The 24,095-nt window shown below is 35.1% G+C and overlaps 1 protein-coding gene across 8 annotated transcripts in view; it reads left to right on the forward strand.

The window, feature by feature from the left end:
- The window catches only part of LOC149807591 (adhesion G protein-coupled receptor L3-like), a 149,559-nt gene that overhangs the window by 20,493 nt on the left and 104,971 nt on the right, over positions 1-24,095 (forward strand). For 5 of the 8 annotated variants that reach the window (XR_016423020.1, XM_089968499.1, XM_089968558.1 and 2 more), the window contains exon 2: positions 18,556-18,706. Coding sequence is in view for 7 of the 8 variants with exons in the window: in XM_089968499.1 (XP_089824625.1) it covers positions 18,643-18,706 (64 nt within the window). In the remaining variant the exon portion in view is untranslated. Of the gene's footprint in view, positions 1-6,372; positions 6,460-11,529; positions 11,678-18,555; positions 18,707-24,095 lie in introns of those variants that run through there. The other 3 variants (XM_089968506.1, XM_089968517.1, XM_089968527.1) reach the window with 3 other exon arrangements.

A 24,095-nucleotide genomic window follows, 5' to 3' on the forward strand; every position in this document is an offset into this window, starting at 1 on the left:
AATTTTGTAGGGAAAACAAAACCAAATGCAAACAGTTCATGTGCAATTGTATGGTATGCAGAAATCAACCTATTTCCTCAATGTATAAAAACAGGTTACAGTTTGAAGTATTATCAATCTGTCTGTTTAAGTGTTTGTTATTACTGCTGATTCTAAACTACTTGGAGGATTGTCATGAAACTCTACATACACGTTCATCCCAGTGTCTGGATGGTTGTGTATATAAATAGTGCCATTTGGATTTCCAATATAGCCACAACAATGTCCATTTTGAAGACCTTGGTATCATTATTGCTTCAGAAGGGATGGTGATACCAACATGAATTTTTCACTAAGTGTCTTGATGACCTAGTGAAAATGGTGCTGATAGGACCTCGTATATGGTCGCTTTGGCAGCCATCATAAAAATGTTGTTACTGGTGGAGAATGTCATAAATGCATTCGACACTCACCAGATTACAAAAAAGAAATTGCCTTATCCATTGAATTCTTAGAAATTCATTTCAGTTAAAATAGAATGTCAGTCCCATCAGGGGTCTCTTGTTTTTATTCTTCTTCTTATCTGGCTTGTTGAATATGAAATCAATTTTATTTCTTTATTAATCCTATTAATTGGACAGTTCCTGAACTGCCTTTTCAGAATTTTTATCCCATATTGCCTAAATAAATATAACACCATCTGTTTCTGCCTGAATAGGTGTGCAATATGATTATTGTGTTGGCAAACAGACCTTTAGAGCACAGATGCTATTGACATTTTGATGATAGATAACATTTCAAATTAACTGTTGGATAAACCAGGATAAAACCCTGACAATGGATGCGACAAACTGTTTGACTGGTGATCTTGACTGGTTGTCCAAAAGTCGGTTTTTTTAGACCTCTGCCTCAAGGACTCCTCGTGTCGGTTAATCTACTTGTCACACCATTTTGTGAGTGCATGTAGTCTGACAGCTTTTGGTGGATTGCCGTGAAATTTGTATATTATTCTGTTTGTCACCGGAAGGTGAGCATATCATCTCTTTGCTCCTGCAATGTTTATAAGAATTCTTGATCTTTTTAACTTGCAGCTTGACATAGTGTATGACAAATTCCTGTAAATGCAACTACACATAGTCACATTTTCCTATTCAAATATTCATTGAATGTTCGTCAAAATTGATACCATTATCAAATCTGTTCTTTCTTTTCTTAACTTTGGTATTTATTGAACTCCGCTCAAGCCAGTTTTTGCATTGGAAACACTGAACTCATTTATCTGATTTGAATTAAATCAAAATTTTGGGGTCCTGAGTAAATTTTTTTGGCAATTGAGACTAAAAATTAACAATATGTAGATATTATTTTCCCAACTAAAAATTATAAATATGTAGATATTATTTTCCCAATTTATCTTATGACTCCATATGACCAGAATTGGATCTTTGGTATTTAAGATGGATTTTAAGGGTATAGAGGGGTAGTAATTCAATTACTTGTTCACTTAAATGCAGGGACAGTATAAACAAAAATATCACTAATTGGTTCACAATGAAAATTGTATGAATGATTTTTTTTAACACGGGGTTTTTAACTAATAAAACGGCTTTTTATGTCAAGCTGGTCATAAATGAAAATGGTACTGATCTTATGGCCAGAATTGCCACCATAGGAGCCATCTTGAAAATGTTGTTATTATTAATTGCTCTTTTTGAAATGAAAGTGGTGCCAATCTCATGTCGGATATTTCCACCATGTAATTAGCTCCTCCAAAATGGAAAGTCAGAAGACTTCCTATGATGCATTGTTGGCCCTAACTGAAAATAGTTGTAAGTTGATGACCCCTTTTAAGTCCAATAGCTAATTTGAAAAATCTTATTATTGCTGAAGAATATGTTTTGTACACTCAGCAGTTAAAATGAAGTAATGGCCATATATTTGAATTCCTGGAAATTCTTTTCAGCCAGTACTTTGCATTGGTCTATACAATTGACTTTTGTTCTTTTAGGCCTTAATGCACGATAGCATCAAATTCTGGAACAAAGTTGCATTGGCAGGTTTCCATATCCATTAAAGAGGATTCTTCATTTAGATGACGTAAACCCCAAATCATATTATCCTTAAGTCAGTTATTTAAGACTTTAGAAGCTGCACACTACAGTTTCATCCAGCATGCAAAAACACAAGCCCACTTTGCTTAAACATCATGAGGGTGCAGATTAACAGAATAAATTCTTTGTATAGACTGTCTTTTGTGCAAAGTTCTGATGGCATATACAATTAATAGATATCCCATGAACATTGATGCACTGTTTTATTATAATAAATTGACAGTACTGTATGTGATTTGTTAAGTACAGGATTTGCTTATGTTGAACTCGTGTGTCCAAGTGAAAGAATTTGTATATCGGTAACCAGATCTACATGCACTGGCAGGAATTGTTATGGCTTGGCGGTGAAGGCATTGAACAAGTGACCAAAAGGGTGCCGGTTCAATTCTTATCAGTTCAGTTTGTATCATTTACTTTCAGAGTGTTGCTGTACCATGAAACGCCAAAATCAAACTAGTACTGGGGAAGCAAAGACCCAGATATGCTTATGTACAGAGAAATCGGGGTGTACATCATTTGTTCTGCTTGTAATGTCAGCATAAGTCACCCAGCTCTACTAACATGTTACATGCTGTCAGGTCTGTGATTTATGTTACCATCTATGCTCACTAATAAATCTAGTCCAACTGCAAACTGCACAGACCCAGATCTGCCATCGCATGATGCACTGGGAGATCTGGGTCTGTGGAGTTAGTTAAGAGTAAATCAGTAGAATAAACAATATAGACCCAGATCTACAGGTGTATTATGCTATGGCGTGTGAGGATCTTTGTTGTTTGCAGTTTGCCTCGATTTAAAAGTGAGTATACAATGTATATGGTGTGTGCAGCTGGGCTTCATGTTATATATGGTAAAATTATTGTAGTCAGCCATTTCATTTGCTGCTGGCAGCCTGTTGAAAACCTTATTTAAATTTTTTTAAGATCATAGGAATCCCTTTTTTTTGTTTTACTGTTAGGCCGACTCCCCCTTGTCCTTTAATTCTGAACTGTATGCATGTACACTGTACTTCCAAAGATAATGAAAAGGTGAAGTACCGTATGTACTTGCTTATTAGTGGCATCAAACTGCAAATTACAAAGATCCTGATGTACCATAGCATAATGTTCCTGTAGATCAGGGTCTGTCTTGTTTGCTCCACTGATTACTCCTAACAAACTGCAAAGACCTAGAGCTGCAGGTGTACTATGCGATGGCAGATCTCTGCAGTTGCAAATTATAGGGACTTGACTTTTAAGCAAGTATATATGGTAGTTGTTTGAAGATAATGGATTCTTTTAGTTTATAAATTGTATGATTTTTTTTTAAAAATCTGACTTTTTGCAGTTATTATACAAAGTAATGCTGTTGCAACATGTCCTCGTTTTGCAGGTGTGAAATTTTACTGTTATTGATTTGCGTAATTGAAGCTTAAGGAAGCGGACATCTTTTATATCTGTATCACACAAATTCATTCCGGAATGTTGTTTTTATAAGTCTAATGTAAACAGTGATCAGTCCTGCTTGTTATTCTATTGCCCTTAAAAAGCTAGTTGATTTCAGCTTGTAACATTTGCCATAAAAAGCTAGTTGATTTCAGCCTGTAACATTTGCCATAAAAGGCACAGTGTTCATTCTAGAATTGGACTAAATGGGGCTATTTTACATATGAACCGTCATGGGCATCCACATGAATTTTTCTTTGGGGTGGAATGGGGTGCCGAGCCAAAATCAAAGGGATATATACATTTTTATATTGCACAGTGAGTTTTAAAAAAATAGGGCAACTGCTCTCCCTTTGCCCCTCCTAGGGAACTTTATTTTTCACGATGCAGGCCTGGGATTTGTTCACAATCTTAAGATATTTTTTTCTTTTACCTCCAGTTATTTAAGGTAAGTCAGAGTTAACATATTTTTAACCTATTTAAGGGCAGACAGTCAACTTGATTCAGGCCCAAATTGATGAAATTCAATAAAACATTGCTGTCGGTCAGTGAATAAAAGGCTGAGTAGTCTAAAGTAGTCACCATTATGGATCACTGCCAAATCATCTCTGTGTGGGTTCGAGTCTCGGGTTCAGCCAGTGTGGGTAAATGAGAAAGCTTGCCAGTAGTTTCTCGTGGGTTGGAGGTTATTTCTGGGGTTTTCTTGGGTACATCCTCCACCATTTAGACTGGCCACCATAACCCTACAAGAGCAACAACTGCATTCAAAGGTAATGGCTGAAGGGTTTTCAGGTTGGTTCTAAAGTTGCAATGAAAGTGTTTGTAGAGAATGTAAATTTTCTAAAAATGTTCAGTAAGACATCATTTATTTGAACCAGGATAGATATGTAGATTTTGTCTGACTAATGTTCATACTGCTGATAATGTTACTCACAATTACATTTGTCTCCTGAGGTTTCTCTTTCTCTGTTAGTCATTGGTTTGTTACATGTATATCCTATATTGGGATGACAGCCTGCATGGCTGGATGTTACGTTGCTCTGTTTGCCTGGGAGAACTGAAAATTAAAATTTTCATCCCTGGATAAGTGATCTGAAGGATTAAACTATATATTCTTTAATTTAAGTTTTAAAAATATATATTAAAAAATTTGAACCATTATCCAGTTAAGTGTTTGTGTCACTTCAGATTTCTTGTTATAAAAATTTGTATGTACATGTATTAGTATATAACGGCACCAAAGTACAACAGTGGCTATATGGTGCTGCTGTTGTTGTTGTAGGGTTTAATGCAATTCTTCAGCACAAGATAGGCTACACATGGCGAGGAAGAACCTGGGAAAACCCAGAAAGAACCACCAACCCATGAGAAGCTTCTGGCAAGCTTTCTCACATACCCACATTTACCGAGCCTGAGACTTGAACCCCCACAGACAGGTGAGATGGCAGTGATCCATAATGGAGAGCGCTTTAGACCACTCGGCCACTTGGGGCCCCCGCCATATGGTGCAAAAATAAAAGTAAAATTATAACAATAGAAAAAATGAAGAGTTGCACACAGATGTTAAGAGGCATGTAAAAGAAACAGTTGATAAGAGTTTCATTACCAATTTGTCCTGGGGGCCCCGAGTGGCCAAGTGGTCTAAAGTGCTCTCCATTACGGATCACTGCCATCTCATCTCTGTCTGCGTGGGTCTGAGTCACGGATTCGGCCAATGTGGGTATGTGAGAAAGCTTGCCAGTAGCTTCTCGTGGGTTGGTGGTTCTTTCTGGGGGTTTTCCTAGGTTCTTCCTCCACCATTAATACTGGCTGCCATGTATAGCCTATCGTGTGCTGAAAAATGGCGTTAAACCCCACAACAACAAGAACCAACTTGTCCTCTGTGGACAGGTGATTTTAAAGGTTATATCCAATCCTGGATGATGGACACATAACTGTATTTCTTGTTTTTTTTTCTTCACAAGTAAGAGTGAGGATATGGAAATAGATTAAAACTACTGACCTTTAAATCATTCATTAAAGTGTTAATTACTGGTATTTATATTTGAATGAGAGGAGAATGCTTGATAGAATAGAACTCTACAAGATTAGACTGGCTTAATCAAACACAGCATTTTTTTCCCAGTATACTAGTATTTGTTTTCAAGTTCTAACATGATGTATGATGCTTTAACATTAAGTTAGATGTCAGCTCCCTTGAGAACACTCCATGTGACAAATTCATTCTCCCAGTAAACACAGAGTAAAAAGTCTCATGAAAAATGACACTCATCTTCTCAGTAGTTATCGAAGTAACCTCAAGTACCTGTAGCCAGAAGCCATAACTTAAAGGTGAATCCCTCCGCTGACACCAAAATACCATACCAATCTTTGTATAATGCACACCCCAATATACAGTGACACTGTGTATTGGCAGATTAGGATCTTAGAAAGCAGTTTGCTTGCAGACTGGTGACAGATCCAGCATGGGTTTGGGGTGGGTAGGTGTTCACAGGGACCCTCTTTTCTAGTTTTACTGATCTTCACTGTAAAATGGCAAAAGTTACCAATAGCCACAATTAATCACTCTATCTCAAAACTGCTCACCCACCCCACAATTAATCACTCCATCTCAAAACTGCTCACCCCCCCCCCATTTCATCCCAGTAGCAAAAGGTTCTGTATCTATAGCTAGAAGTTATAACTAAAATGAGCATCATAGACTCAGATTTGCCAGTGCATTACATGCAGTTAGGTGGATATTGTACATGGGTATACATGGTAATTTATATTTGATGTCTGGATCTAGTGGCTAAAATTAGTAATAGATAGGATATGTAAGCCTATATAATACCATCTCAACCAGTTATTGGGCTTCACTGAAGTGTGGTGTAGGTTATGATGACTTCCTATGGATATTGTTCTCACTTAAAGGATATTTGGATGAATTTACACTTGTAGAAAAGGTAAGTAATGTCTTTGCCATCCAGACTAAAAATTTAGAACATATCTTATATTTAGATGGCAATTTATAATCTGCATTTGCTTGAAACGGTTTGAAAATAAAAAATCAAAGTAATTGCGATTTTTATGGTGTATTTAACCCAGCAGGTTGAAATATTTTCAGTTGTCAGATATTTTGGATAAAAAGCAGTTGCTGAATTTTTTTATTAAAAATATGATTTATTTAACCATGTAATGTTCATGATTTGATTGCTTGAATTTGGATTATTCACCCATGCATTCATTGTAGGCAGGAAGTAAGTAATGCAATGAATGATAGGTAACTTAGCATGTCACAATATCTTAACAAGTGTACTCTTCATTTTGTGTGAAACACAGTCATGATCTCATTGACCTATAACATAGCTATTAACAATATTGAATAAACTAGATCATTGGGTAAATTGATTTAATTTTTGAAAGGTTTTTGATTGAGTTAATCACATTTATTGCAGTGTACAAAAATGTATTTGTGGAATTAAATGAAAGTCATAAAAAATAATAGACTGTAGTACACTTTCACCTGCTCGAACACGAAGATTTTGTTCTAGTTGTATTGGAATTAAGAATTTATTCTCTTTATTTTCTTTGGAAATGAAAAAAAATTGAAAATTTAAAGGTGGTAAACCATAGCTTGCACTTCATTGTCTAGACTTTTCTTGCACCTTTTCCATGCATCTTAATGTGGGTTCAATATCTTAAGGAAAACATTCTTGTCAAAGATCAGTGATTTTCTCACATTCAGGTTTTCCATCCAAAAGGGTGATTTTTCATAGGCAGTTTTGTAAGGGGATTGTTTTTAAAATGGGGAACAGTTTTTATATGTGAATAATACATATGATCAAATACAGTATAGATCAAGAAATGTGTGTGATAAATAACTTCGCATTATGGGCCACTTCATTTTCTCACTTCATTTTCTTTAATTCAACCTTGAAACTAAACTCTAGCTTAATCATACAGCTTAGCTCCACCCCACCTTTTGCCAGTTACAAATACAGTACAGATGTATTTTCATCTTGAAGTCAGTGACACTGCAGATAGAAGGATGAAAGAGTCCAGATTGACCCTAAAGCAGTATTTACCCAGAAGATGCCTCATAGACACAATTTGTCAATGACATGTAAAAAACCCTGATCCTTGTACTAATTAAAACAACTGCATTGAGACATGGAGAGAGAGAGAGAGAGGCATTAATGAATCAAATCCAATGACTAAAGAATCAAATCCTTGACTTAACCGTATGATGACTTTGGTATATCTTCAAATAATATCATTATGTAAAAACTTTGTTAAAAATAGCTACATTGCTAAGAAAGCTTATTTGTAGTTTGAATATTTATATAATACAAATAAACTATCGTACAGGTTAGATAATTTTTAATTTGTACTCTACGGAGATTCAGACCTGTATGATAGTATTATTGGTTTTAAATATTAATTCTGCCTGCTATCAAGCATTCTTCTATAGAATCCAGGGATAACACTTTGCTTCTGACAGGTGTATATTTATAATTCACTATATATATATATATATATATATATATATAATTTAATGGATAAATTAAGATAAATCTTCTAACTTTGTAATGGTAATTATTGGCATAGTGTTACAAGAGCACTACTTTGTATTATAGGTGTATTTATGTGATTCATTGATAAATGTTGGCATCGAGACATTATCTTGTAACAGTGATATATCCAAAACTTACATAAATTAATGCTGAGAAAAGTATTAAAAAAATTGAATTTCAGTGTCGTTTTTTGTGCATTATAACACATTAACCCCTGGAGGTTTTTGTCATTTTCACCTGAAATTCGAGTCGGAAAACGTTTGTCATTAGCTGTTTGGCTCATGCATGAGCCGATGGGTAAAAGTTGTATTTTGGATTATTTTTTATTTTTTTGCCTAACGGACCCATTATTTTCGTATCGAGACCACTCTTTATTCCAAATGCCCATCTTATCCTACTTTTTGTAAAGGTTCATCTGTCTGTTTGCAGTTCATACCGTTCTGCCTTAGATCTGAGACCAAATAGTCTAAAATCCAGACACAAAATCAGATTCCGACCACCGGCAAATTTTGGGTGAAACAAAATCAGGTCCAAAAATTACGTTTTTTCCTCTGTATTTTGTAGTGCGACTAGAACTTCCAGATTATTTGGCGTCATTGTAGAGCTACATCTGTCTCCATTTCTATAATACCACCCACTTTAGTGTATCTTGCATGACCTTGATGCTACAGAGCTCAGCAGTAGGCTACTACCTCCTGCCAAGTTAACTTGTTACTAACACTTTAGTTTTAAGTCTACCTTTCTTAATCAGTGAGAAAGACCTCCAGTCTCAGTATCTAAAAAAGCGGATTTCTTTTTTTTAAAAGTAGATAAGATTACATGCGTGAAAAATTATAAATGAATCATATTTATTCTGTACAAATTTTGGTACAGGTATTTAAGATTGTTTCTAGATTTGATGTCCATTTAAAAAACTTCATATCCCATAGTAACCCTCTGCTGTTTTTAAGGCTCCTGTCTGGAAATATTTCACGTTTCAGGGGTCAGATAATACAACACATCAACATGGACATTATATGCAATGACAAACTGAAAGCCATGTGCTTACATTGCAACAAATCAACATGGACATTATATGCAATGACAGACAGACAGCCACCTGCTTACATTGCACCACATCAACACGGACATTATATGCAATGACAGACAGCCATGCAATTACATTGCACCACGTCAATATGGACGTTATATGCAATGACAGACCGACAGCCATGCGCTTACATTGCACCACATCAACATGGACATTATATGCAATGACAGACTGACAGCCATGCGTTTACATTGCACCACATCAACATGGACATTATTTGCAATGACAGCCAGCCAGCCATGTGCTTACATTACCACAGATCAACATGGACATTATATGCAATGACAGACAGCCATGCCCTTACGTTGAACCACATCAGCATGGACATTATATGCAATGACAGACAGACAGCCATGCACTTACATTGCACCACGTCAACATGGACATTATATGCAATGACAGATTGACAGCCATGCGCTTACATTGCACCACATCAACATGGACATTATATGCAATGACAGACTTACAGCCATGCGCTTACATTGCACCACATCAACATGGACATTATATGCAATGACAGACTGACAGCCACATGCTTACATTGCACCACATCAGCATGGACATTATATGCAATGACAGACTGACAGCCACATGCTTACATTGCACCACATCAACATGGACATTATATGCAATGACAGACTGACAGCCACATGCTTACATTGCACCACATCAACATGGACATTATATGCAAAGAGAAATTGACATGGTTAAAGGGTCTGTATCAGGCCAGTAAAAAAATATGAGTGGTTCTGGTTACAGTGAAAAAGTCATGATAGTAGGTAGGTTGATACAGCTTGTTTTTCTTTTTTATTCTTTTGGTTCAGATGATTTTAAATGAAGCATAAACTAGACAAGAAAGCATCATTTGCATCCTGAATTTAACTTAAACTGTAGTAACATCCCTTTATCAATTTTTATTTTCATGAAGTTTTTTTTCCAATTATTTTTGTTTCTTCCCCAAAAACAATTTAGCAGTTAAAATTGGGGTCATTCAATGAGAACCACATATACTTTTCAATATAGCCAGGCATGTTTTGTATCAACAGTGTTTTGTATCATCTGCTAACTAAATGATACATTGAGTATCATGGTATGTTTGTATCAACAGTGTTTTGTATCATCTGCTAACTAAATGATACATTGAGTATCATGGTATGTATTGTATTGCCACCAAAGTAATGTGTCATGTATCATAGTGTGACCGAGCAGGAGATTGCTCTGTAGCATTGTATAAATTGGAACCACATGTAACGACAGACATCTACAGCATTGTATAAATTGGAGCCACATGTAACGACAGACATCTACAGCATTGTATAAATTGGAGCCACATGTAACGACAGACATCTACAGCATTGTATAAATTGGAGCTACATGTAACGACAGACATCTACAGCATTGTATAAACTGGAGCCACATGTAACGACAGACATCTACAGCATTATATAAATTGGAGCCACATGTAACGACAGACATCTACAGCATTGTATAAATTGGAGCCACATGTAACGACAGACATCTACAGCATTGTATAAATTGGAACCACATGTAACGACAGACATTATCACTGAATACTGAAAACTGCACTTTTGCCATGGTACAACCTTGCCAAGCGCGGTTTGTGGAATGCATATAATAATTAGATCCATGACTTTCTTGTTGCTCAATTGTAAATGAAAATCACTTTGTGCTTGATTATGCTGTCCGATCATGGATGACAGGTGTTTCTATGATCAAATTAAGCTTTGCTAAATGTGGAAGAATCTTACTGGTTTCTTTAGTGGTATGGTACATTGAATGCCTAGTTTCCCCATGCTCATTCATTTTTAATGGTTGGTGTCAGATCCATTAAAATTAGGAGGGTTCATGTAGTTGTATGGCCAGGAGGGAGGGAAGGATGGAGGGAGGAAGAAAGGAAGGAAAGATAGATGGATGGAAATATACAGGAAATCTTTCTCATCATGGTATTAAACAGGAATACAATGCTGATGATACAGATCAGATAACTGGGATTGACTACTGCAATTTGCTGCACTATGTACTGTATATTTCCGTGTATAACTCGCATCTAAGTATGAAAAATTTTGTTTGACATTTGATGGCACAGTAGTACTTTGAAGAATATAGCATGCCAGGGCAGGTAAAATTCCGTCTCCATGAACACATGATTGCTGATCTGGTTGGATTCAATGGTAGGATTTGAACCTGCAACATGTGATGCATTTGTACATGGGTAGATATGGTTTTGTAAATGTATTGTTAAACATGGCCAAAGTCTCAGTTCTCAGTAATCAATACTGTCTGAATCAAACCTTTGTTGTCACCTGTTGTTGTTTAAACCAGAATTGGAGAGGGCATATTAGGTACAACTTTTAACAACGCTAATCCTAATGATATTTAAGTAGTCTTGAAAGTATAAAATTTGTCAATAAAGCAAATCAGTTATCATTTAGTTAAACACAAGGGAGTTCGCATTATTCCTAGGAACGATGGATTACTCACACGGTAAGCTTACAGGTACATTCAAATTTTTTACATTAATGCCCAGTGTTGGAGAAATGTTTTAAATGATTTTCCATGTCAAAATAATTCGCACAGGTATACTCACACATTATTATCATTGACTCAAGTTAAAAATTGTGAAATTTTGAACAGCATTGACAAGTCATGAAATTGTTTTTGTCTTACATTGACAGGTCATCATAAAACTGTACTTTAAGTTCATCATAAAATTACATAAAAATCTTGTAGTTTACCTTATATATATATATATATATATATATATATATATATATATATATATATATATATATATATATATATATATATATATATGATTCTGGACATGTAACATAATAATTTCTTGCCCAGCACAATTTTTTTAGAAAATTATGTTTTGGGCTCTATGATGCGAGATTTTTCCTGCCATGCTGATTAATGTGTGTGTGTGAGTGTGTCCTTTAATTAGTTTTTGATGGCAACAAGAATTGAAATATAATCTGTTGGACAAATTTGTACATTGTAATTTTTTATACACACATAATTTAAGTTCAGGATCAATACATGAAAATTATAAATATTTTTTATGTTCTAAAACTTTTTCTTCATTCAAAGTTTTTAACATTTAGATGCAGTAAGCAATATAATAGTATTTTTATTTTTAATTAATTGTACAAATAAAATTGAAGAAGAAAAAAATGTCCACAAATTTACACATACATTATTAGTACCATCTGTACTTGCTTATAGTCCAACTGCAAACTGCACCGGGCCAGATCTGCCACTGCATAATGTGCAGGCAGATCTGGGTCTGCGCATTTTGTCGGGAGTAATCTGTCGAAGAAACACCATTTTAGTCTTGGTCTGCATTTGCATTAATTATGGCAGATCAGGATCTTTGTTGTTAGCAGTTTGACTCCCTTATAAATGACTATATATGAGATGTGAGATTAGTTTTTACAGTTACTTTAGTATGTGGAGAGGGCAAGTTTTACCTTCCCCCAGACCATTCAACAGTAATTAGCCACACCTTTGTTGATGGATTGTTGGGCCTGTTTATTGTTCAGATTAGGTGAAAGGTATGTAGGAGTCAAAGTGGGTCACAGACAGGGGTGGGGTTATCAGTACAGCTGTCTTACTTTGACACAACTGGTTAATTACAAATTATAAATTCGAGTTTTTCTCCTAATTAGCCAATTACCCATGTCACAGAGGGAGCTTAACTTTTTTGGCTATAGTAGCAGTTTCAGTTTCAGATTGTAGACCAAATCTTTCACTCTGGAATCTAACATAATTTGAGTACTTCAGAAGTTGAACAATGCAGGAAAATTGTAATGTATATAATACAAAACACACACACACACACACATGTATATATAAGTACATACACAGACTGACACATAGATGCAAACAGACACGTATAAATAGCTGTATGGATGCATAACTAGAAGTGAAAAACATTTCTATTTTTATATATGGGAAGCTTTTCTTCATTAGAATTAGTTATGAGCAGTCAACAGTTTCATGATTGTAATGATATATTCTGACATCGTGAAATTTTCTTATTATTTTTTAATACTGGAATTCATTAACCAATGGCAAAATTGACTGAGGTTTGTCTGAATGCTCAATATACATGTAGTTGTTCCAAAGTTGGCTCTTGTAATATCCATGAAAAATTCATAATACTGCAAAAATGTTAACTTTCGTAACATATACAGATAAATTCATAGTTTTATTGTTGAATTATGGATGAGCATTATGAAAAATGTCAGTTACAATACAAACCAATTGAATTCTGGTATTGGATAAACCTGGCTATGGGAAGTGGGGTGTATGTGTGCAGAAAAGAGTGACATGGGCAGGAAAATGGCAGCAGAGGGAATTTGTCAATTAGATGGAAAGATGCTGCAAAGTAGTCTGAATTTGTCAGTTCATGTTTCACAATTATTTACAGTGTAGATACATAAAAGCAAGTGAACAGTACAAAGAAAATAATGAAACTGCATGTAGTCAGGAAGTAGAACAATTTAACTTGATTAGGCACATTGAAACTGTATGCTTGAAATTTAGAAGATAAAATCTGTATGATAGGAACTTAATGGACTTATATCAGTAATTAGTGATGCACCTGCATGAAAATATAAGTACAATTCAAATTACTATCCACCACCTTTCTGCCGATGGGGGACATATTGTCACACAGTATTCACATTTTCATTTGTCAGTCTGCCATAATTTCATTTCCACTTTGTAATTTTCAAGCCATTTGAAACTTGGTATACTTACACATCATGTTTACCAAAGAAGGGGCCCTATCTTCAGGGTCAAGGTCATGGCTCAATATTTTGCAGATATTCATTACACTTTTCCATCTGCTCTAAAAGTCTTGAACCATATGAGATTAAACTCTGTATTATAAACTCCTACACTGTCATTAAAAGGTATTCCATGTGTCAGATTGGGGGTTATATCCATGTGTCAGATTGGGGGTTATATCAATATCAAGATCATAAATCTTTCCATCTCACTTTGCCTCATGCTGTTTGATTTTAAAACAGTTTGAGACAAAGGAATGAAACCTGGTAGCTTATGCACCATTATTAAAAGGTGTGTTGTGTACCAATGCCATGTTAGAGTTCTATCTGGAAGGTTAAGGTTATGGTTGAGTGTTTGAAGTTTTCTGACATTTTCTTTTGCTGTATAACTTGACAGCCTTGTGAGACAAAAGGCTGAAACTTTGTATTTTTTGTATATCAGTTAGACTGAAACTGAGATGTACTTATGAATGTGTCGATCTGATGACCACCATTACAAGGTCATGGTCTGATGACCTTTCATTCATTGAAAAAGATCATAGCTTTCATACTGTTAAATGTGAAAAATAAAATGTGGATCATTGTTACTAGCAGTAACTCTCCATGCATTATCTGATAGGCTACAACAATTAAGTGTACTTGAAATTAAAAACTGAACCTGAAAATTATTTTTAGTTTTAATCCATTTGACTTTTATCATTTCATTAGATGTTTTGAATAATTATATTGGGGTTCATATATTCAAGGTCAAGGTCATGGCTCAGTGTTTTAAATTTTCTGTTACACTAGCTCCATTCCACCTCATAAGTTCAGATCTGTTTGAGATTAAGAAATGCAGCTTGGTTTTCCTATATGTCATCATTAGAATGTGTCATAACACACAGAGATTCTATCTTCAGGATCATTGTTTGATGTTAGGAAACTAGGTAAAGCTACAGTCATAAATGTCACATACCTTGGGGTTATCTTCAAGGTCATGGTCACATGCAGTTTTAGTAGAATTTGATTAGATTTTCCTTTCTGTTTTCTAACTTGAGAACTTTTTAAGATAAGTGGATGAAATGTGGTATATTTTTACGTTGCCACTAGAGCATATGGTGTTTTCCACATTTGAAGTCCTGTCCTCAAGGTCAAGCTTAGAGGTCAATGTTTTAAGTTTCTTTTGTTTATGCTTTATATCTGAAGAGCTGTTTGAGGTATAGAGATGAACCATGGTACTTACTTGCTTAATCTGATGACTTCTTATTTGTCACAATAAACATTTAATTTCAAGGTAAGGGTCACTGATTACCTTTTCAAAAAAACCTTTAATTTTACTTTAATGCCCATTGATATAGAAGAGCAGTGAAACTTGGTTACTTTCTATGTCTGCCGAGTAACTTTACAGATTTGTTTTTAAGGTCACAGATTTCATTATTTTGAATTTGTTGACTTAAAAATTTTGAAAAAAATTGAAATTCAGTGAAAATACTTCTTTATGTTTTGGTATTTATTAAAATTTGAATACTACTTGTACAAAAATAAATCCGAAATTTACAAGTGCCCTATGTGATTATATTTTATATGTGCCCATTCACAGGATAATACCATGTATAATATTGTAAATGAATATTTTAGTTTTGTTACATTTTAGCAAATCTTGAATCAGTGATTTAAAATTTCAGCAAATTGCAATAGGGCAAAAGTATATAATTTTGTTGGTATAAGATAACAAGCTGTTGAAAGTAAGTTCTTCCCTCACCAAAAATATAAATCACAGTATTTTTAATGTAGCCTCTGCAAATTCAGCTTGTCAATGATGTTATGTCCTTTGTTTTTGTTGTTGTTGTTGTTGTAAGGTTTAATGCCATTTTGCAGCACAAGATAGGCTATTTGGCAGCCAGTATTAATGGTGGAGGAAGAATCCGGGAAAACCCTGGAAAGAACCACCAACCCACAAGAAGCTACCAGCAATCTTTCTCACATACCTACATTGGCTGAGCCCGAGTCTTGAACCCATGCAGACAGAGGTGAGATGGCAGTGATCCATAACGGTGAGCGCTTTAGACCACTTGGCCACTTGGGGCCCCTTATTTTCTTTGTATAACACGGCACTGTAAAACTGTCAGCTATGATCTGTCTATACTTGGTCCCAGAAATCCACAACTTGTACATCTGGGTCATCATCAGTGTTTATAAGGTATAGACCTTATTCATTTTAAAACTTACATGGGCATGACATTTTTAGTGAAAATTGGTTAGCTCACTACTCAAAATTGGTTTGCTCACTTCTCAGTATTGGTTTGCTCAGTTACATTTACACTAATACAGATACCCCGAGTCAGCCAGATGGTTATTACTACCTTGCTATAGTAATTGACACCATTTATCACCTGATAAATCTATGTACATTTACTAGCATGATTAATCATGGAATATTAATTAGTGTGATTATGTGGAGTCACATGCACCTTTCTGTGTGTGCATTTCTTGAGACTTTTGTCAAAAATAAACTTTTCCCAAACACTTTTGATCTCAAGGTAGGAAAATCCCCCCCCCCCCCCCCAGTCTGTCAATGAATTTAATTTACTTGCATCTGTTTACGAAATTGAATTCATACCAATAGTGCCGGTATACCTAGTTGGTTACCTGACAAATATTTTCATTTTTATTATATACACATTTTAATCTTCAATGGTTGATCTTGCATTTAACATACATTCATTGTTGCATAACCCAGCCTGAGACTTTTTAGGTGTTTTCACTTGCATCCATCCATCAATAATTTTATATTGGTCAGTGAAATTCTGTTAAGCTTAACTTGTTTTGAATTCCATTCACAATTTATGGTTAAAATATTGCCTGTTAAAATTGTCTGTAATTGGTTTTAGTTTATATAGAAATCTGTTCAGCATTTCACACCGTATATACTCTTTATCACATAGTCTAGTGTGTATAGTTGAATATTTTTGATATTACAACACCTCAGCTTATTACTTTGTGACTCTGATCGTCCAGATAATAGCCCATGAAGTTCTTATGCATCATTCTTTTTACTGATTGGCTTCAATCTGAGAAGGGGCCCTGAGAGGCCAAGTGGTCTAAAGCGCTCTCTGTTACGGATCACTGCCATCTCACCTCTGTCTACATGGATTCGAGTCTAGGATTCGGCCAATGTGGTATGTGAGAAAGCTTGCCAGTAGCTTCTCGTGGGTTGGTGGTTCTTCCTGGGGTTTTCCCCGGGTTCTTCCTCCACCATTAATACTGGCTGCCATGCATAGTATATAGATTTGGGCATTGCATTTCTTTTTTGGATTATAATTTCAGTACCGTACAAGATATTTTTCTTTACCCTGAAAAGAATGTTTGATTTTTGATGTGTATACTTGAGGGCAATGTTGCTGTTACTAAAAATAGATTTGACCGTGCATATCTTTTGAGTCTGAATCTTAGTTCTCTTGGTGGAATTATAATCCTTGTACCTTAGAACCAGCCCAATTGAATTAGAAATCAGTAGCTGAAAGTTCAGATTCCAAAAGTGTGAAGAATCACTTAGAATTGCTGTTGGAACCATACATCTGCATGTTTTTTCAGGTGTAGAGTATATATGTCACAAAATACATTCAAACTCTCACTGATATAATATAGGTAGGGTACCTTGTTCTGTTTGCAGGTACTTGTTTTGCTTCAAAATCTCGAGCAATTTGAATACCATCTAGCATGTTATTAGCTTTCTGAAGAGTTTTTGTTTTACATAAGCATGGAGTGGATATTCTTTGGATGCAATACATGCTATATATAAATTATCAGCACACATTTTGGTTTAAATTGGTTGCAGCGTGTATCATTAAATCTTGGAACTGGAAGGTGAAATAGTTCAGAGAAAATTTAAGTCAGTTATGAACATTTTATATTTGACTTGTTTGTTTTATCTTAATGAAGCTTCTTTCATTTTCACATGGTAGCTGCAGTGGCTGAAGATTAATAGGAAATAGATTAACAGGTAATAGATTAATAGGTAATATATTAATATGTAATAGATGAACAGGAAATAGATTAATAGGTAACAGATTAACATGTAATAGATTAGCAGGTAATATATTAATATGTAATATATTAATAGGCAATATATTAACAGGTAATATATTAACAGGTAATATATTAATAGGTAATATATTAATAGGTAATAGATTAGGAGGAAACAGATTAACAGGTTATGTAGTAACAGGTAATAGATTAACATGTAATATATTAATAGGTAATAGATTAACAGGTAATATATTAAGAGGAAACAGATTAACATGTTATATAGTAACAGGTAATAGATTAACAGGTAATATATTAATAGGTAATAGATTAACAGGTAATAGATTAAGAGGAAACAGATTAACAGGTTATAGAGTAACAGGCAATAGATTAACAGGTAATATATTAATAGGTAATAGATTAACAGGTAATAGATTAAGAGGAAACAGATTAACAGGTTATAGAGTAACAGGTAATAGATTAACGGGTAGCAGTGTCAGTCTTTGGCTTCATTTGTAAGTGCCAAAATTTAATTTTGATACCGTCTAATTAATTTTGAATGTCAATATTCAGGTTGAAGACTACAGTATGTGCGAGGTGGAATAATTGCTGTGTATCATTCCTGTGGACAGTCAAAGATAAAACATCAGTTGAACAGAAATGAGAGTTTTACAAGCCCTATTGGTGTTTGCTGCTGTGTTCCAGAGTGACACTAGATCAGACAGTAAGTCATTGTTTGTACTCACTGTAAGTCATATTTTAAGAAGTCATTGTACTCACTGTAAGTCATATTTTAAAAAGTTATTGTTTGTACTCACAGTAAGTCATATTTTAAAAAGTCATTGCACTCACTGAAAGTCATATTTTGAAAAGTAATTACACCCAAGGTCATAGGTCATTCTGATTCTCTCTTTTTTAAACAATATTTCACCATATTGGTGCAGTTACTTTTGGCATATAAACTACTGTATTCTTTTGCCACCCATTCAGTGCATAGCTCAGCCTTTGGTTTTGAAATCTGAGTATTATAAAATTCATAGACATGTATGATAATTCCACAAATTGAAGATGTTTTGCTCAGCCTAGATTAAGCAGGTAGAATACAATGGGGCACATTGTCAGCTGATCCCTTGTAACACTCCGGTGCACTTGTTTAAACTGGCATGCATGACATTACAGCATAGATCATCCATGTAATCAAACAGCACAGATACTGTGGTTACATTATACAAATATTTGTAAGGAAAGGATGGTTGTATATAGATAACTCTTGTCTCTTACCAAGAGTTATAGTAGGCCCTGTGTAATGTAAGTAAATTTTCAGAAAGCCCTTTACATTTATATATAGGATATTTAGGAACTGACCATTTAAGCTTCTGGGGAGGTGGGAGCATGGGATTTTCTTTACAGCAAGGATTTTTCTTCTTCTCTTTCTCTCAAGATGATTACAAAATTTGATAGAAGATTAGTTATTTTTTTAATCTCTCCAGGTCATGGACAAAAGAGCTTGTTCTTCATCCACCTTTCCATTAGCACAAGTTTGTTGTTGCTACTGTTTATTGTATTATTTTGAGGATTGACATGAAACTTTACAGAGAGAGAGAGAGAGAGAGAGAGACACACACAGACACACACATTGTCTAGTTGTCATTATTGGTACTGTCCTGCCTGGAAAGTCCTCTTGACATGATGTTTTTGCCAGTTGACTTGATATAATTAGTTGGTCCTAAACAATGATGGTGCCAGTCTGATGTAAATTTGACTTAATATTACTTCTCCTGAAGGAATAGTCATATCAGTATTGGGTTTTATTAAAAAGGACTTCTTATAATGAATTAATTTTTGGCTTTTTTGAAAATCTTGATTTCACTACTACTCTTAAATGGAAAGTCATTTTGACATCACATTTTTATCAGAACAGTTGTTATGGTGTCTAGTTGGTCCTAAATGAAAATGACTAACTCTCACAGTGGCTATCTTGAAAAATTGTTATTTCAACTCTTCCTAAATTGACGATTCTATCAACATGGGGTTTTCACTTAACTTCTTATGAGATGTACTTGGTCCTAAATGAAATAGTACAGTGAGTTGTAAATCCAATATTGCTGCCACAAAGACTGTCTTGAAAGTCTTAATGTAAGTACTGCCCTCTACCCCCCCCCCTTCATTGATGTTCATTTTGACATTGGGTTTTCACCAAGATAATTATAATGCCTGTTTGATCTTGAATGAGTATGGTTCCTGTCTAACATCTGGTATGTCTACTACAGTGCCTAATTTTGAAAATCTTGTTATTGTTGAAGAATATCAGAAATAGTTTCAGCAGTTTGCAGTTAAAATAAAGTATGATCTGACCTTGAATTCCAGAAAATTCTTTAAGCTCAGAAAAGAGTCAGTACCTTTGAGAGACTCTTGTTTAAAAATTCCTTTTCTGATAGAAATTTTGTTGGGTTGGCAGCAAAAAATGCTTTGGTCAAGAAATCCGAAACAAACAAATTTTTTGTTTAGGTCTTATTTACAGATTTATGCCATAAAGTTCTGTGCAATTCAGATATAGATTTAAGTTGAGTTTTCTTGCAAATTAGCAGTCTCAGAGCAGTCACCACATCTGATATCTGAGTAAAGTCGTGCTGTTTTCTACTACATTTGCAGCTGAAGGTTCTGGTCACATTCCAGTTTTTGTTCTGTTGGTTGAATATACAGTAAATATTTGTTCCATGCTGACAATGGAGACAGTTTTTAACAACTAATAAACATCTGCGAAATAAGCTTTTGTCTTGGGTAATCAGAAAGGTTTGCTATCTCTTCCCCACTTTAGCAAGATCTGCCATTGTTTTTAGATTTCCATGTTTGGAGAGGTGTGGTGGCTTAGATATCAGAGTGTCAGATTTGTCGCCAAATTGGTTTAGGCTTGAATCCTGACTTGACCAGTCATTGTGTCTGGGTCAAGCATTGTACTTAAGTTTCCTTGACATAATATAGACATTGTTTTTAGACTTCCATGTGTTTGGAGAGGTGTGGTGGCTTAGTCATCAGAGTGTCAGATTTGTCACCAAAATGGTTTAGGCTTGAATCCTGACTTGACCAGTCATTGTGTCTGGATCAAGCATTGTACTTAAGCTTCCTTGACATAATATAACCTTTTATTCATTGAAATCATGTTGATATGTATTAAACACCAGTCAAACAATCGGTCATTACATCATTTTAACATATGTGTCAGTCTTTGAAACGATTGAGAGTCTCACTTTGGTGTCTTGTTTTCTTTGGAAAAATCCTTACTCCTTTATGTAGATCTGTTGTTGTTAGTATAGATTACTGACTAAAGCAATACCGTATCCAGATCAAGTTTGTAATAGTGAGATTCACAAAGCCTAATCATGCATGTCAGTGGCATCAGGCTCACTCTGGCCTCTAGTATTGTATGGAATGTTTCCACCTTTAAACAGATCTGCCATATTGTTTGTGTAGGTTACTTCAAGCAATATGTCCCTGTATCCAGACAGTTAACTTACGTTGGTACCCCTCCATTCCAGCAGATGCTGGTAAAGAGTTGGAGGTGTCACCCTGTTTTTTGTTTCTAAAGGTTATGGTTTGTGATTTATATATGCTGCCTAACACATTCTTAAGTGATATGTAGGAATGATATCAGACTCTCTTTGGCTTCTTGCTTTTTATTTAGTGTCTTCACTTTTAAACAGATCTGCCATATGGTTATTGTAGATTACTTCAGGCAGTATAGTAGATCAGGTTTTAAAGTTGCTGTGTCACACCTTCTTATGTGATATGTAGGAGGGATATCAGGCTCACTTTGGTTTTTTGCTTTCTCTGGAATGTCTCCACCTTTAAACAGATCTGCTATATTTTTCAAGTAGATTACTAATTTAAGTGGTATAGCAGACTAGGATTCTAATGAACACATTATTGAGTGCTACATAGGAATGAAATCAGGCTCACTTTGGCCTCTTGTTTTCAATGGAACGTCTCCACCTCTAAATAGATCTGTCACTGGATTTAGATTTGCTGAGTAGTAATAAATTTAGGTAATAGACGTACAATAACTTGTTTGTAATAAGGCTACATGTGCAAAAGAGTAATAATTTTATAATCTGTAAAATTCTGCATATGATGTGGTCTTTAGGCACAAATTCCAAACTTTGTAAACCAAACACATTCCACCATCAAGTCATCTTCACCTAGAAGCATGAAAAACGAGTGTTGCGTATATTGCAGAATTCTATATTGCTAAATCTCCACCTTGTTTGTTTTCAACACCAACCAGAATTGTATTTGATATAAATTGCCAATTTAAAAGGTCCTCAATAAATACACTTCTGTTTGAGAGTACCCATACATTAAATGAAATCAGAGCCTTTATTTGTAGTCATATGTCCCTGTATCCAGACAGTTCACTTACGTTGGCACCCCATGACTCCATTCCAGCAGATGCTGGTAAAGAGGTGGAGGTGTCACCCTGTTTTTTGTTTCTAAAGGTTATGGTTTGTGATTTATGTATCCCCTGTCCTTCCAATTTTCAGCTTCATATGTGATTTAATTTTTATTTTTAAAATATTTTTTTATTATGTTTTTGTTTCCTTTGTCAGGGTTGATCTTTGTTTCGTTTCACCATATTTTTTTAGTTGTCCCTACATGCGGGTTCTGAGTTGTACTCCGTTTCCACTCGGTATATAGGTCGGTTTCCATTCTCAGGTCAATACTTGCAAACACTAGTGCTTGTGATTGTTATCTTGCCTTGAACCTTACATGCATGAAACTTAGGATCATGCTAGTTTTCCCTTTGCAGAAGTTCAGGGTAAAAGTTTCCGCTCCCATCCCCATTTTGTTATCGTTCTTATTTTGAAGTGATTTGCCATAGTCATTAAAGTCCATTTGTGGTGCTGTTTGTGTGTGTTGTGTTGTAACTGCATGTTTTCTGTATGACTGGCACTATCTAGATTATATCTTAAGAGTTTTGGGTTAACTCTAATTTTCAGTAGTGGCATGGTAGATTTTGGTAAATACTCCCTGGGGAGTAGTACTGTCTGTAATTAGCTAGTTGTGTGGTGGCTTTTCAGGCTGGGTTGATGGAGGCAGTTGAACTGCTATAATAGTAACACTGGACAGACTTGAGCTGGTTAATAGATAAAGCTTATTTTTACTGCAGAAATTAGTTCCATAATATTAGTTTTTTGAACTTCATATAACCTTTCAGATTCTATTTCCACATTGAAAGCCTTGCAGAATCTTAATGCTGACCACTTGTTAATATCCCATACATTACAGAAACGTAATATGCTCATACAATATTGAAAAAGTGTTGATGTTTGTTGCCATAGTAACATGGGTATAAAGGGTAATGCAAGAACAGATATTGCAGTCAAAGCTGGTCTGCAGTCACCAGTTTCTGAACTGACTTCAAATATTGTATAAATAGACATGTTCATGATAATTGGCAAAATATGTAAAATAAAACTCCACACATTTACGAACATCAGACCTATTGTTGGAGTGGCATCCCTTGTGTAGAACAAATTACAGAGACGAGATGGTATCCTACTCATTGTCTAATGGACATGCATATCTATCTGATGCATACCTCCTGAAGGGGACCAATCCGGTAGGTAGCCTAAGTGGTTAGAGCATCCACATCAGATGTGGGAGGTTGCAGGTTCAAACCCCAGCTGAATCATACCAAAAACTTGTACAAATGGTATTAGAAGCTGCCTCACTTGACCCTCAGTATTAAGAGGTTAGGACTGGTCAGCCTGGTGTCAGGATAATGGGACTGGGTGGGACATAATGCTACATGTCTGTGGCACGCACACAGACATATACACACACAGATACACACAGACACACACATACTCTGAAGGGTGAGCCTTGACCAGAGTTCAAACACCTGCCAGTGTCCACTGATAGAAGCATACATTCTGAGTGAATGTTGATTCTACCCTGTGAGACGAAAGTATTTTGATGTGAACTACATGAAGGAACTATGATGATGTATCACGCAAAAAAAATATTAGACTTTTTGAGGGAATGCAGTTATACATATTAAAAATTGTGACTACCTATTATAAGAATTTTAAATGTATTACACTTTACCATTATCT

Source organism: Sinohyriopsis cumingii, chromosome 1 (assembly GCF_028554795.1).
Source record: "Sinohyriopsis cumingii isolate HCF-2022 chromosome 1, ASM2855479v2, whole genome shotgun sequence".
Taxonomy (NCBI): Eukaryota; Metazoa; Mollusca; class Bivalvia; order Unionida; family Unionidae; genus Sinohyriopsis; species Sinohyriopsis cumingii.